Genomic DNA, 14,690 nt, shown 5'->3' with positions numbered 1-14,690 from the left:
TGATGTCTGAAAATGTAGTGGTCATATGATATTATTTAGGTTGAAATAACTTTTCTATAGTGTCTTCTAGTTTTTCTCTCAGTCATTTGATTTGTTTATGGAAAAAACGGATATTTTAAAATCCAAAGCATCTCGAACCGATCTTGTTTTCTCTTCAGTAACAATACACACATTAGTTCCGCCGCTCCGAATCATCATCATCATCATCACAATAGAAAAGAGTGTGAAACGGAATCTCGGAGTCCACAATGTCGTCTTCTTTTTCCTGCTTCTTCTTCTTCTTCTTCTTAGTCTACTCAGTATTACATTCTACCAAATGTTTACCAGTGTCTCATTCGTTGTTGAGAACGAAAAGGAGAGGAGAGAGTAACGGAAATAAGAAGGAACGTATCACATTTCATTCAATCATAATTCACTTTCCGTCATGCGAACATTATCTATTTTGCTCTATTATACTAATTTGTGTTAGCTTCTTTCGTACAGTTACATTTCTACTGAATTACATCCTTTTTGTGATTTGACTATCTCAGAAAATGTTTTATTATTTCAGGTTCCTGCTCAACTATTTCTTCTTTTTTCTGAACGAACAAATTTCCTGAAAATTCTTACAACCATTCAAATGACATCATCTATAATTTATCTGTATTATGAAATCTGATTTCAAGAAAAAGTTCGTTGAAAGGTAAATAGAATTCTTGAACAACTGGCTTATTCTTTCTTTCACAACAGTGTGGTCATTTGTCATGGTTCTCATCCAAAACGAGTTTCTTTCGGTTTTGAAAATTACTTTTGAAAATTAATAGAATCTCATCACCGGTTCGACGGCTGAACTTTATGTACTGCGGCACGTGGCTGAAAATCCCGTAGTCAAGGATAATAAATGGAAGAAGCTCGCATAAAAACAACGCCGAACCCGAATTTTCCAATCTCTCTAGTTTGGAAGTGAGAGTACTGTAGGAGCAAGGCAGACATTTCTCGGAATTTCTGGGATATATTCTTAAATTGATGGAATACTGCCTCGTAGAAACAACAATGATAGTTTCTGATTCATTAATCGTGCAACAAAAAGAGCTGCTTTCTGTCTTCCGACTCCGGATAATCCATCCCTGGGTTTTATTTCTTCTTCTTCCTCTCATCCCACAAGCTTCATCCTCATCTTCTTCTTCTTGTGTTACAACAGAGAGTGACCAACAGGAGACAACCTGCCTCACTCTTTCCCGTCTTTTTCTTCTTCTGCCCCCGCAATTCATCCTCTGTTTGTCTCAAGAAATTCTCACAATTCTTTAGCTTCTCGACACTCGGATAAATCAAAATCTTCCGGTTTTAATTTATTCTAATCATTTCACTTTTGGAGAGAACTTTGGAAGATGAATTGATGACTGTGAATCATTCAAGTGGATCATCTCTTGTTGAGAGATGTTTGAGAACAGTCACAGTCCTGATCCAACTTCCTCTGTTCTCTTTTATGTTTTATAGAACTTTATATACATGCTCATATATATCAACTTTTTCTTTTTCATTTCCAAAATTTTCATTTTTGTTTTGTTTACCATCTGCCTTCTGCTGTATAGTTTTCATTCAGTCTCTATACACTTTTCTTGTGGGTTTCAGTATAAAAAAACGAATTCGAAAATTCATACGGATGATGATGCATCATCATGTATGACTTCTCTTCCTCTTCTTTTCCTTCCAAGTGTTCACTTTACACCGCCCATCTCTTCGGAGCGAGCTCCGGCGACTCCGAGAAGCTTCGAGCCGCCATTTCTTATGTGGGGCCGGGGCTATTTTAAACTCAAAACTACTTTTTCGAAAAGAAGCTCTCAAAACGTCTAGTACCTTCCTCTTCTTCGTCTATTCGAGTACTCGTTTCCCCGAGAAATGGGGGTCATCATTTTCACTTGAACTTTGAGAGAATGGAGACGAGCTCATGGTCTTTTCTGGTGATTGCCAGTGAAAAACGTCCATTTCAAATGCAGAAAGGCTTTTTGAATCAAGATGTAAAGAGCGCCGAATGTCTCAAAAAAAGGCGGTCAAGTGAGATTTTTGAATATTAATGAGTCGTCGTTTGGAAACTCGGAAATTTCGGTTTCTATATTTTCGGGTTCGTATTGTTTGGTTCTCCAGAAACGTTTTTAAATGAACAGCAACTAGATTGAAAGCTCTTTTTAAGACAACTAGTCGAGATTTTGAGTTCATAGAATTACTGAGATTAAGTAGATCACAAGTTTAGACGTTTCAGAGTATGTTTTCATTAGGTAAAGTCAACTTGAACTATCGGTCAATAACAAGTAAACAGCAAAGTTTCCCCTAATGAAACGTATTCGGTCTCCCCCTATTTCAATCATAACCTTTTTGATAAACCGATCCTTTTGTTAGTGATTGTGAGTAAAAGTGTATGAATGTGTGCACAAAAGCAAATGTGTGAGTGTGTAGTGTCTTGTCGGCTCCATGAATAAATAACACTTTCTGCCCCTTCCTCTTTCTTTTTCTCTTTTCTCTTTTTTTACCCGATAATTTTGTACAATCACATCCTATCCACAAGTTCTCTATCCCTCGTTCGTTTCGCGCCTCGTTTACTTTTACTCATACATTTTTTGTTTCTCTCTTTTTCTCTTCTTTCCTCTGTTCAATACTTCTATTAGTAACCTCCAACCATTTCGATCTGTTTACTCTATATGTCTCTGTCTCTCGATTTGTACCCATCTATACTGCCATTCACCCCCGACTCAACTCCGTCGAGGTAAAACTTTTCTAACCTAATTCGAACTTAATTCTTCTTTTCGTTCTCTTTGTTTTTCGAATAGGTTTAGACAAATCTTTTGATCATACACCCATACGTCATTCCATTTAAAGATTTGAAGATTTTTTATTTTCTCTGTTGAAATATTCATATTATTTCTTCATATATTTGAAATTTCATACTGTAAACTTTCAGAAAATGAGCAAAAAGTGTGCTCGTGAGGACTGTGGAAAGACAGTTTACCCAATCGAAGAGTTAAAATGTCTTGATAAAACTTGGCATAAGCAATGCTTTAAGTGTACTGTATGTGGAATGACTCTTTCAATGAAAAACTATAAGGGATACGATAAGAAACCGTATTGTGATCCGTAAGTTTTTTGATTTTTTTTACTTGTTTCTATTTATTTCAATTTGAAGACATTACCCGAAAACTGTGGCTTCCGTTGTGGCAGACACTCCAGAAATGAGAAGAATTGCTGAGAATACCAAGAATCAGAGTAACGTGAGTTTCATTTGAAAATTGGATTATTAGGGAATAGACAAACAAGGAATATGTGAGATCTCAACCATAAAAATTCCATTTCCAGATCAAATACCACGCTGAATACGAAAAGATGAAGGGAACCAAGATTGAGATTGCCGATGATCCAGAAATGGAGCGACTGAAGAAGAACACACAGGTAAATTTTTTTCACTTTTGAAAGAGTTTTCTCATTTTTATATATTCTTTCAGGTTCAATCAAACGTCTCCTATCACGGAGTTCTTGGGCAAAAAGCTCGTCAAGAAGAGGTCCGCCCAAAGGAAGAAATTTCTCCGAACCCAACTCCGAGTAAGCTTTTTTTTCTAATTGTTTTGTCCAATCGTCCAAAAACTGTCTCTGTGTTTTTGAGTTTTGCACGGGCAGTAAATTATTATTCTTTATTTCGCTTACCTTTTTTGTATCGCTTTATTATGCCAGTCTATCAACTGGTCGCTGGAAATGGAGGAGTTGTCTATGGGATTGGATATGGAAATGATGAAAAAACGGAAGAAGAAGAAGAAATCGAAATGAAAGAAAAAGAGAAAGAAGTAGATGAAGACGTGGAAGATGAAGAAGATGAAGATTATTGGCAGATTCCTGTTATCGTTTACCCTAGATAGCTAGTTCTCTTCATTGTTTTAGGTATAGATGATTCTGAGATTCATGTTTCTTTTTTCAAAACCTAATTAGTATTTTTTATTTTTGTTTTCTACCTCTCAAACTATTTCTCGGTGTTTTCAGCTTCTGGTTTCTCAGTTTTTCAAAATTAGAATTAGATTTGTTTTCTTTTTCTTCTAATAATTTCTCTCTTTCACTTCTTGTGTCATCTCATTTGTCCGTTCATTTTCCATATCATTTTGTTCTACATTAAACACCTTCAGGTGTTGTTGAACCACCAATTCAATCCACTCCAACTCCTCCAGTAACTGACCAAAAGCCGAAAGCCGTCACCTCGAATTTCAAGAAAGGGCCGGCATCTGTCAAAACTGTTAAAGCTTGAAATCTCATGAGTTCTACCTAATTTTCAGTTTCTTTCGTCTCTTTTCTGTGCACAATTTGACACTTTTCAATAAAGTACATACTTCATTTTGTATCTGTGAACCCTGTGCCACTCCTGTTTTCACTCACTTTTCATATTCCACTAACCATCATTTGTTTTCTTATTTCAGCTCCAATTTCTCCAATCAACCATCAAACATATTCTGCTCCAACGCAAGCAGTTGCTGCCAACTCTCATTTGATCTATTCATCAGAGCAAGGTGGAGCAGGTCAGTTCGATAGAGCAAGAATGCTTTCATGAGATTGTCCATAGAGCGCACTTTCTGATTTTGAATGAAAGCTTATGTTGTGCATTTCTTTTCGCTTTCAGTTTCTCCAACACCACAGAAAACGATTGGAAGTATTGCTGATTATGATCCATTGAATGGACAGTGGGGAACAGCTGCGAATCAACCAAGAAATTCTGAGAAATTGGGATATCTGAGTAAGGCTTAGAATTCCTTTTTTGCTTTTGTTTGAATGAAACTCACAAATGCATGATTACTCGGAGAAATGATTCTTCGTAAAACAATTCAAACACTTTGATTTGTCTTTGATTGTTCACCGCTTGTTGCAGAGAATCAAGTGGATAAAGGACCGGCTAGATTTTGTGCGGATTTTGCAGGAGCACCACCATCATCAGTCTCCTCAACATCTCCACATTCAACTCTTTCTTCTCCGCAAAGCGCAGTTTCACCAACAGGTAAAGCTGGATTCGCTGTGAAAGCAATCTATGATTATGCGGCGGCTGACAAAGATGAGGTGAGGGAATTCATACTTTTAATATATATATATATATAAATGTTTGTAATTGTTACAGATTTCGTTTCTCGAAGGAGACATCATTGTAAACTGCGAGAAAATCGACGATGGATGGATGACTGGAACAGTTCAAAGAACACTTCAATGGGGAATGCTTCCAGCTAATTATGTTCAACCACACAAACTTCCTACTGGACTCCATAGACTTTCTTAATTAACTTTCTAATTTTTTTTTTCAAATCACCATGACTTGCTTCTGCTCACAGTTTGTTTCTTGTTTCATCAGCTTCCAGTCGTGCTTCAGAAAAAAAAAACCCATTTAAAATAATAACTTTCGAAAAATCCTACAAACGGGTTCGTTCCACCTTCTAAATGCCTTTTCTCTGTCTCCTTTCTTTCAAATTAACATCTGGTGCTCTATAAATGAATATTGATAAAATGATATGTTTATAATCCTTTCATAAACCTATTGCTTATGGTACATTATAATAATATACAGGCCAGAATATACGAACAAAACTCGCCATGATATGCATCGGCTAGGGTTGAAATAATGAAGGAAAAACTAGAAAAAATCTCCAGCTTGGGCACGTCCTCCAGCAGAAGATGTGGAAGGACCAGCTCCATCATCTGCTTCTCTATTCTGTGGTCTCCGAATCATTGAATCTATTCCAGGTGTCCCAGGAGTTCGAGCCCCTTGACTCCATGATGATCCAGGTGTAACTGATCCACGACTCCACGCAGACCCAGGAGTATCTGACCGTTTTGAACCAGATCGAGACCATCCAGATCCAATTTTGGGCGACGCGAATGGAGACTTGTGAGCTGGTATCATTTTGAGACCAAGCTTCTTTGTGGCAAGCTTCTGCGCAGCTGGTGACAATTGAGCAAGTTTATCAGAAACACGCTTTGATCCAAATCCTGGGGTCCGGCTGAAACGATTTTAGTATGTAGATGCTAATGTTTCAAATATGAAATTTTCAATAAATCAAAAAAAATGTCCTAGAGAACAATGAAAACTTACTGAGCCCCTTCGGCAGCCTTCATTGCAACTTTCCGCTTATCCCGGTATTTTGCCGCAATTGAATCGTTCATGGATTGCGCGATTTTCTCTCGATATGGCATTTCTGGTATTTTGAAAATAGGTGCAGCATCTGGAAGTGAATGCTCTGTAACATCAGGAGCATCGAGTCGAAATGGAGTTCCATCGATTTCTCCCCAGGTCATCAGAGGCGAATCCATATCATCGGGATTCGGATTGGGTGTTTCAAGAAGTTTAAACGAATTGGCGGGTGTCACTTCATTTCCGAGAGCATCAACTTTTCCAGCATTAGCAAGAGCATGACTGACGGCAGCTCGTGTCATCGCTTCATCGCTTGGTTTCAGTTTTCCAGTTTCTGGAAACCGTGTTCCTTTTTTGTTTATTTCAGTTTTCTGCTTTTTCGCAGCATCCGCTTGTTCAGCAACAGTCAAAGCAGCTCCTTCCGGATTGAATAAAACTGTATTCCATGCTTTATACTTCCAGTTGTCCACGTTCAAAGGCCGATTATCATCTGCGTCAATAGCATGCTTCAAAGCAAGTTGTACATCAGCTTCAGCAGCAATCGCTTGTCGGGTAACCTACAAGAATCGAGTATCGAATCGTGGTTTTAAGATATTTACTTACTAAATATTTGTTGTGCTCCTCCTCAGCTTTATAAATCCAAGGTCTCCGAGCATCTTCTCTTTCCCTCATAACTTGTGCCAATTCTTCGAATGAAGCATTGTCTTCGGAAGTGTACTTGTTCAGATATGACGTCAATGTCTCAGCGTTTTTCTTTTTTCGCTTGCGATGAATAGCCTGTAAATCTTTCAAAACAATTATTTAGGAATATGTTGATTCATTATTCACCTCGTTATCTCCTTCTTCATTAGCAAATGGCATTGGGCTCTGCATCCAATCAAGTTTACTAGACGTTGAGGAGGACGAGGGGCCAGGAGTTTCCGAATCGAAAGGCTCATCGTCTGGAACTTCTGATGTGGTTGAACGAATAGTAGAAGGATTTATTGAAGTTCTGTCCGTTCGAATACTTCCTGTGCTACAGTATTGCAATTGCAGTTCTTTGATTTTAGAGATATCTTTTTTAGCAACAGCCTCTAGATATTCCTTTTGGACCTGCAATAAATAACGTATTGGAAAGGAGAAAAACTACGATAAACCAACCTGAATCTTCTTAAGCTGCGGAAAATAGTCTTTTTCTATTATTTTTTCTAATCCAGCAATATATTTTTCCTCGGGAACAACTTGACGCTCGAACTTCTTGCTAACGAGTGTTTTTTGAGATAATTTCACAACTTTTCCGTCATTCACTGATTTTGGAACGATAAGCTTTGCTTTTTCGTCATTTTTATCGAATGAAGACATTCTGCAAATTAATTTTTAAGTGTTAATCAAAAGTTCGCGAAATTAAACAATTAAAAGTAAATTGCGAAAATTTTTTAGAACGGAGTGTCGTACTGCCTGTTGTTTAGTGCGCTCGCATGTAGTCCTCTCGGAGAATAACTTGAATATTTTAGGATTTAAATCCGGATTTCTGTTTTTCTAAACAATATTTATTTTTGATCATCTTTATTTAGTATCATGAGTTACTATATTCTTTATCAATCTGTAAGTGTTCAAAATTTACAATCTGGTCGTTTTCTCTGCGAAAAATAGTTTCATAAAGTTATTTTTCAGAAAACAGTCGTAGAAGATGCCGTTGTTGAACGAGGAAGTAGTGCGAATGAGCTCTGATGAATACTGGCAAGATATAAAAGACGAATACCTTCAGAAACTGGCGAGTACAGACCCTGCCGAAATTTATCCTAGCAACAATCCTGGTCCAGAGACTCCTGATGGGAAAGTTAACTTTGAATGTCATTGTGTCGGACATCTCGTGGGTAGTCCCTGCGGTTTTGAATTTCGAGAAGCAATCACTTGCCAGAAATCTAGTGACGAGAGTCAGATGGAGCAGGTAACTCTTAAAATCTTTGAAAAGCTATAAAAAACCGTTATCCTTTAAGGGAGCTTGTGGAAAAGAACTTCTTTCTTTTATGGAGTGTGTAACGAGGACGCAATGCTTCAACACAAATGGAAACGGCGATGATAAAGCAAAGTCATGATTTATTAATGCATTTTGATTCAGTTGATTTTTATTTCCAAATTTGTCATGAAGTTTTGTTTTTTTTTGATTTACAAGTTTATCGTTGAATTCTGCATGCATTACAGTGTTGTATTGCGAAATGTTTATTTGCTCTCATCTCATCCTTTATCCTCGAACACTCCTTCATTTCTCTCTGCTTCTTTCTCGCTGTTCTAATGTTCAGACAGCTTGAAATACTGTCCTATTTCACTCGGTCTCCACTCAAAGTTCTCTGCTTTTGATTATCGATTCAAACAGCACTCTTTGCGCCCGCAGCTTAAATATGGTAATAATGCAGAAAATCTTTCTGTGACATACAAGAATTGCCTATTGTTGTAAACGTCTTGTTTCTCCCTTCAATTCATCGTTTTCTCAGAAATGAAGATTACCTTATTCGTTGACTGAACTTGAAAAATAATTTCACTGTTTATTCACTGGTGACAATTTTGTGGATCAGGTATAGTTTGGGATAGAAATTTATTCATGTCCATGTCCAAACAGTTTTCATAGAAATGAACGGAGCGTGTGGATTTTCTTGTGAGGTGGTTTCTTCTAAGTTTTTCTAATGAATCACATTTAAAAATTCAAAAATTTGAACCATCAACCCTAACCAAAATCAAGTTAAGTGGATAGTAAGATCCAACAGATTTAAAGATTCAGAGAAACGGGGTGTCTGTTGAAGTGTAGGCTTTTCTCCTCAGTGTTTGCGCCCTCCGCACCCAGTAAGAGACGGTAGAAAAAGGGAAAAACTGAGAAGCTACTTGAAAATGTCTTGTGTTGGTAGAGGGAGGAGGAGGATGAAAGGAAAGCAAAACTTATAAGATATCAGCTATACTCTCAGTTAGCACACCACTTGATACGACAGTATGTTGCTCCAATATGAGTCATTTTATAGATATATTTTCGAAAATATCATTCAACTCTTCTGAATAGACTTTGCTGGTGTTTCAAAGTACTGCAAAAATGTAGATCCATAGAAGTTCAGCATTTACAGTCTTAGTCCCGAAACATTGGTCAAGAGAAAAAAAAAATAGTACTTGTTCCCAGATGAATGAAAACATCTTCACTTTTCTATCTCAGCAACGATCTTTTGTTTCAATTGAATGAATATACTCTCGGGCGTATAGCAATTCCTGTTCAAGATACTGTATTTTATGCTTTACAATCGGTCTAAAACTGATGATCTTTTTTACTGTCCTCAACAAATGCACAAGAAAACGGGCTGTGGGGAGTGGGCAACAAACAAACAGTGTAACTTCGTATCAATTTTTCTTCTTGGGTTTATATTTAAAAATTTGTCCGCCTTCTTTTCCTATTCTGCATTTAGTGAATAGAGTACAACTGGGATCATCTTTAACTTTTGATAAATAAGACTTGAATAAAAGCAATTTTCCAAATGTCTCTTAGTTTGAAGTTGTTTTTTGAGATACATTCGAACTGTGAGATCTTGTTAACAGTGATAATTCGACAAAACCCTCCTGTCCTCACTTGAGATATGCGCGCGCGCCTATTCCCCGCACTCACTTCTCAGGTTGTTTCCTATGTCTTATCCGATCTGCGCCTCTTCTACTCTTCACTATCTACTTCACCTTCGTCGACCTTTTTTTTGCAACCTGTTCTATACATCGTTCCACTAAATGGTACAATTATTGGTGATCATTTTTCCTGCATGGTTTTTTCCATTTTTAGATTTTGTTTCGCTGGCATCTGTCATTTGTGCCTTAAGATGTGTTTCTGTGTTTTAGAACTATCTTTAGGCCAGTACGGGTTTTTATCGCTTCAAAGTTTACAGAAGAGCTTGTTTTGAAAAGATAAACACACAGTTTAGAGAGCGATCGGACGAAGAGAAGATCAGGAATCATGTGCTGTATTAGGAGTTCCTTTCTTCAAAATCTATTTTCATCATTTTTTCAAAAGAAATATGAATCGTTGTAAAAAAAATTCATGTTGTCATCTTTACTCAGAAAACTCATGAATTCATTCTCACACCAGGAGAGATTATCCTCGAATGTTTCACTGTAATCGGTTCTTAGTCTTCTCATCGCCTCTTTCTCTCCACTTTAATTTGCCTTTACTCCGCATATTGCGTTCTTTCTTTCGTTCCAATACGTTACAACCCACAGCAATTTTCGATGTGGTTGTTCAGTTTTGATCGGTTCAATTCAGTTCCATTTCCTCGTCGTCACCACATTCGGTTACATAATAATTATCGTTCGCTGTCGGGCACCGCCGCGCCACAAAAACGCATACATTACTGTATGGACCTCGATGCTTTTTGACGTGGTACCCAGACAGCCACAGACAATTCGTTCATTCATCAGACTTTGAGGATAGTGGAAGAGGGCCATGATGATGACAAGCGTGTCAAGGTGAACTCGCGTAGTAGTCTTTTCGTCCCTGTTTGCCTCGTTTTCGCGCGCACCTCTTCTTACTATTTGGCGCACCTGCTTGTCCTTTTCACCGAATATCTGTTCTCCAGATCTCTCTTGTACCTTATTTCATTCAGAATACTTGTCAAGATATTCAACGTGCTGAGTTTAATTTCTTTTGAAGGTCAATTCGTCCTCTATTCATTGTGTAGTTCGTCCAAACTGACGTATGGGACAAATTTTTCCTTCTTGTTTTTGAGCTCATATGAAAACACTTTTGTTACAAAACGACTCTACGAAAGCTCAGTGACCGACTTTTCAGTTTTTCCTTCATCTTTAAATATCTACCATCAAGATGGGACTTCCGGTTGTAAAACTATGAGATGCCAATCGAATGATGGAAAAAAAAGAAAGGGATGAGGATTTACTTTTGTTTTCTTTTCGAACATCTGCTTTTGCCCGCGTTTTTTCATCCCCTTCCCCTATTTCCTTGCCAAGTGGGAACAAGTTTTTGTTGGAAACTTCTTCCGCACTCGTTCCTCATTTTCCTCTCTGTTATTTTCCTTGTTTCCTTTCACAATTTCCGTATTAGTTTCGTATTATGATACTGCTCACACAATATAAAAATTCATGAGTTCCAAAAAGTTTAATTTCCATTCTAAAATGTGTTTTTTGATTGATCCTGTAGTAGGACGTGTTGAACAAAAGTACCCGATCTATCTGTGCACCATACGACTTGGGTATAATAGTATGTCTCTGCCCACGCCTGCACAGATTTTATTGGTCGTTATTTTACGTCGACGCATTGAAGGTAGATTGGTTCCTCAACTTCACACTCTTTGATGCACAATGTCAGAAATTGTCAGACTTTTTAACGGATATAAATTATGATGAAATTTTGAATCAGTTCCCGCATTTCTTGATTTGATATATCTCCTTCATTCTACTCATTTAAATGAAGAACCCCAATTTCATTTGAGTTCTCTTTAATATTCCAAGTAATTTGTTAACTTCGCTCTCAATTTATCAGTTTTGTCATCAAAAATATAGCGCCTACTGTTCAACCAACAGTTATAAATGAGTTCATATGGGCTGCAGAATTCGAAATTCCACTGCTCCGAGGTCTTTGAATTGCGAACAGACATAATATATTTCCTTTGTTTCCCATCCCATCTCTTTTTTTATTCTTTCCTTAGCTCCTCAGTTTCCTAAACGTTTTGATACAAGAACAGAATTTACCTTCTTTTTTATTTTCGTCAATTCTGTTTTTTTTTCTGAAGTACATCATTTTGTATTTTTGCAGATAATAATAGTGTGCGTCCGACGGCACACGACTCCAACCTCGTCAAACAACGAAAGGAAAGGGGGGAAAGGAACCGAGGAAGACAGAATAGGAGTGTGCCAGCTCGATGGAAGAGCATCACCGACGGCTCCATGTCAAGGCGGAGCGTGCGTCGGTGATAGGAGGAGACATTGTAGACGGAGCATTCGGTAGTTGGGCCCTCAGAGCAGCACGTAGTGAGCATCAGTTGAAACAACAGAGTAACGAGGATCTAGCGCAGGTTAGTAAATTCATTAAAAAACAATTTTTAATCCTCTGTTTGACTTAATAATTCTCTGAAAAGTTGAGTTCTTCTCATCAAATTCTCACTATTGAAAACATTATTTCTATTTGCAAAAAAACGTCATGAAATCGTTCGGTTGGGTTTTCCATTAGCAGTGCCGGACAGAATTATATTTTGTTAGAATAGAAAAAAACGGATCTATTAGTCTTTATTGCCTTTTAGTCTCTGAAGAATAGCATACTCTTCTGTCAAAATCACGGCTTTTCTCCTCGTTTGCATCTTCCATAAAATTGGCTCTGTGCTTTACTGCTCTCTATTTTCCCTGATTACCCATTTTCTTTCATCCAATTTTATGTGCTGTACAAAGAAGAAAAAGCGAAATTGGCGAAAATAAAAAAGAAGAGGGATACGGTACTACGATTGACTATTCGACTCCACCCATTTCGGCTCTTTCTCAGCAGTCTTTTCATTTTTCCTTTCAATGTAGTGTTTTGTTTCAGAATGCACGAATATCAGCGTTGCTCGGAGAGATGCGACCTAGAATGTCAGCAATGCCACCTAATGGACACCAACAATATCATCCAGTTCAGCAGAAAAGGAAAGCTAATACGACGAATATTGTGGATGTGCAATCTCAGGTTCCACCAGGTTAGATTTCTTCTAACATTTTTGTATTCCTAGTTTATTTCAATGTTCGTTTTAACGATCACTCTCAACTTTCCGATCTATCCCGAGTATTTGTCTTACTTTTAAACGTTTCCCCACAACCGTTCTCAGAGTTTTCAGCTCGACAAGCAATATACGGCTCATGGCAAGAACGACATCGGCCGTCTCGTCTATATGGAAGCCAGTTAGTATCCACCTCTTCAACGCTTCCGAAATATGATCAATTGTATTGCAATACTGCTTCCCCTGTTCACGGCAGCGGATCGACTAATACAATTGCCACGACTGGAATCAGAAGAGAGCCACCAGAATACGGGTATGTGGATTTTGTATTCTGTCACATGATATGAAAAACAAATTTTACTATTTTCCCGAAGTCAGAAAACAACAAAACAGGGACAATTTCTCGCTAGACGTATTTTTGACGATTTCGTATCACTTTTAAAAATTATATTTTCTCCGAGAACTTGTTGATTTTTGTCTGTTATTTTATTTTCATTGTCAACAGTTTGTACACTTTTAGCAAAGTGGGCCGTTCGGTGTCAACATGGCAAGTTACAAATTCGGAACACCGTCCCACAACGCAGGCTGGATGGATGAAAAGCTCTCGACCATTAGCTCGCGGAGCACTTTCCCCAGCCGCATACTTCCGTGAATTAGAAAATCGGAATGGCAGTGGAGCGAACTCACCGATAGTTGGAAACCTGGCCGTCGTGGCAGCACCGATTACACAAAGGGTTTTATTATCTGGAGGAACCAGTGTTAATGATGAGGTAGCTTAAAATAAAGGAAATATATCTTGAGCCATCTTATAGATAAATCCGGAAATCTCTTCTAATATGGAGAACCATGAACTCCCAGATAAAGGCACCCCGGTGACAAACATTCTTTCCCGTAATACTCCGAGGCAAGCTAGTTTCATGGCCGCTATGCAACGGCATCCTCTGAAAGAAAGTGAGGTTACAATAATCAATCGTTTTTATATCTTACTGTATTTAGGCACCTCTATTGAGAGCAATGGTGGAGGTGGGAGTAAAGAAGAATCATCTGACGTGGGTCCGGATTTAAAAACAAAACAACCGGAATCCGAGGAATCACTGGATTCTTCGACTCTTGAGATAAGTGAAACACCGATCAGAAGGACACGCAATCGGAATGCATCATTAAGAAGTCGTCAATCTAGGTATGTTCTTCCCAATCAACAATTCCTATTGAAATTGCACTATGACTCTAATGGGCCTATTCTGGAGCAAACATTTTGATGAGAAGAATATATGAGACTCGTTTTAAGAACAATGAATACTTATACGAAAAATGTGGTTCCCAGTGGATTAGAAAAATTCGAAGTAATTATTTTCAGCCGAAGTTTGGGCGGAATCGATTTCGAAAAGCTGCGACTGGGAACGGCTCGAATTGGAGATATTACAACTGAAAATGAGGATGCTGACGAAGACGGTTAGTTTTTCAATGTCGTCTTTCTTTCCGTCTCTGTTTCCATGGGGTTTGGTGAAATGACCGAAAGGGTCGGTTGCCATTCGGTTGTTTGTATTTCAATTTTCGCGCCTCTCTTCTTTTGATTTCTTCGTTCTTGTCCTTCTCTTTCTCTCTTTTTGTTATATTTATGTGTGGTCATTCAAAACAGAGGAGTGCGCCACTTGCGCACAGATACCAATTTCCTAGCATCTCAAATCGCTTTCTGTCGATTTTCTTTTTCTCATAGTTAATTTTAAAGTGATTTGATTCACTTAATTTTTTTGCTGAAAAGTTAATTATTTCAAACTGGAAGTTCTTGAGAATCAATTCAATAGACTTCATAGACATCAGTTTCACATTTTTAAAATTTTAGAAAATAATAATATGTCGTTCCC

At 37.9% G+C, this 14,690-nt stretch overlaps 4 protein-coding genes across 4 annotated transcripts; 3 read left to right on the top strand and 1 right to left on the bottom strand.

The window, feature by feature from the left end:
• Positions 1–2,938: 2,938 nt before the first annotated feature.
• On the top strand, positions 2,939–5,275 carry GCK72_010146 (uncharacterized protein; the record flags this gene model as incomplete). The annotated part of the gene is made up of 8 exons (XM_003104080.2): positions 2,939–3,108; positions 3,158–3,242; positions 3,328–3,420; positions 3,474–3,570; positions 4,431–4,529; positions 4,631–4,744; positions 4,877–5,061; positions 5,120–5,275. 8 exons carry the CDS (start codon positions 2,939–2,941, stop codon positions 5,273–5,275), a joined length of 999 nt encoding a protein of 332 aa, XP_003104128.1.
• A 351-nt stretch (positions 5,276–5,626) lies between these two features.
• Positions 5,627–7,465, bottom strand: GCK72_010145 (uncharacterized protein; the record flags this gene model as incomplete). Its single annotated transcript, XM_003104091.2, has 5 exons — positions 5,627–5,993; positions 6,086–6,681; positions 6,728–6,901; positions 6,953–7,216; positions 7,265–7,465. 5 exons carry the CDS (start codon positions 7,463–7,465, stop codon positions 5,627–5,629), a joined length of 1,602 nt encoding a protein of 533 aa, XP_003104139.2.
• A 328-nt stretch (positions 7,466–7,793) lies between these two features.
• Positions 7,794–8,202, top strand: GCK72_010144 (uncharacterized protein; the record flags this gene model as incomplete). Its single annotated transcript, XM_053727713.1, has 2 exons — positions 7,794–8,054; positions 8,104–8,202. The coding sequence occupies 2 exons, from the start codon at positions 7,794–7,796 to the stop codon at positions 8,200–8,202; spliced, it is 360 nt and encodes a 119-aa protein (XP_053587290.1).
• Positions 8,203–12,000: 3,798 nt separating this feature from the next.
• On the top strand, positions 12,001–14,282 carry GCK72_010143 (uncharacterized protein; the record flags this gene model as incomplete). The annotated part of the gene is made up of 7 exons (XM_053727712.1): positions 12,001–12,153; positions 12,657–12,804; positions 12,943–13,138; positions 13,346–13,595; positions 13,638–13,776; positions 13,822–14,005; positions 14,183–14,282. The coding sequence occupies 7 exons, from the start codon at positions 12,001–12,003 to the stop codon at positions 14,280–14,282; spliced, it is 1,170 nt and encodes a 389-aa protein (XP_053587289.1).
• Between the last annotated feature and the right edge of the window lie 408 nt (positions 14,283–14,690).

Source organism: Caenorhabditis remanei, chromosome III (assembly GCF_010183535.1).
Source record: "Caenorhabditis remanei strain PX506 chromosome III, whole genome shotgun sequence".
NCBI classification, from domain to species: domain Eukaryota; kingdom Metazoa; phylum Nematoda; class Chromadorea; order Rhabditida; family Rhabditidae; genus Caenorhabditis; species Caenorhabditis remanei.
The sequence above is the reverse complement of the archived record's forward strand: the minus strand, read 5'-3'. Positions and strand labels throughout refer to the sequence as shown.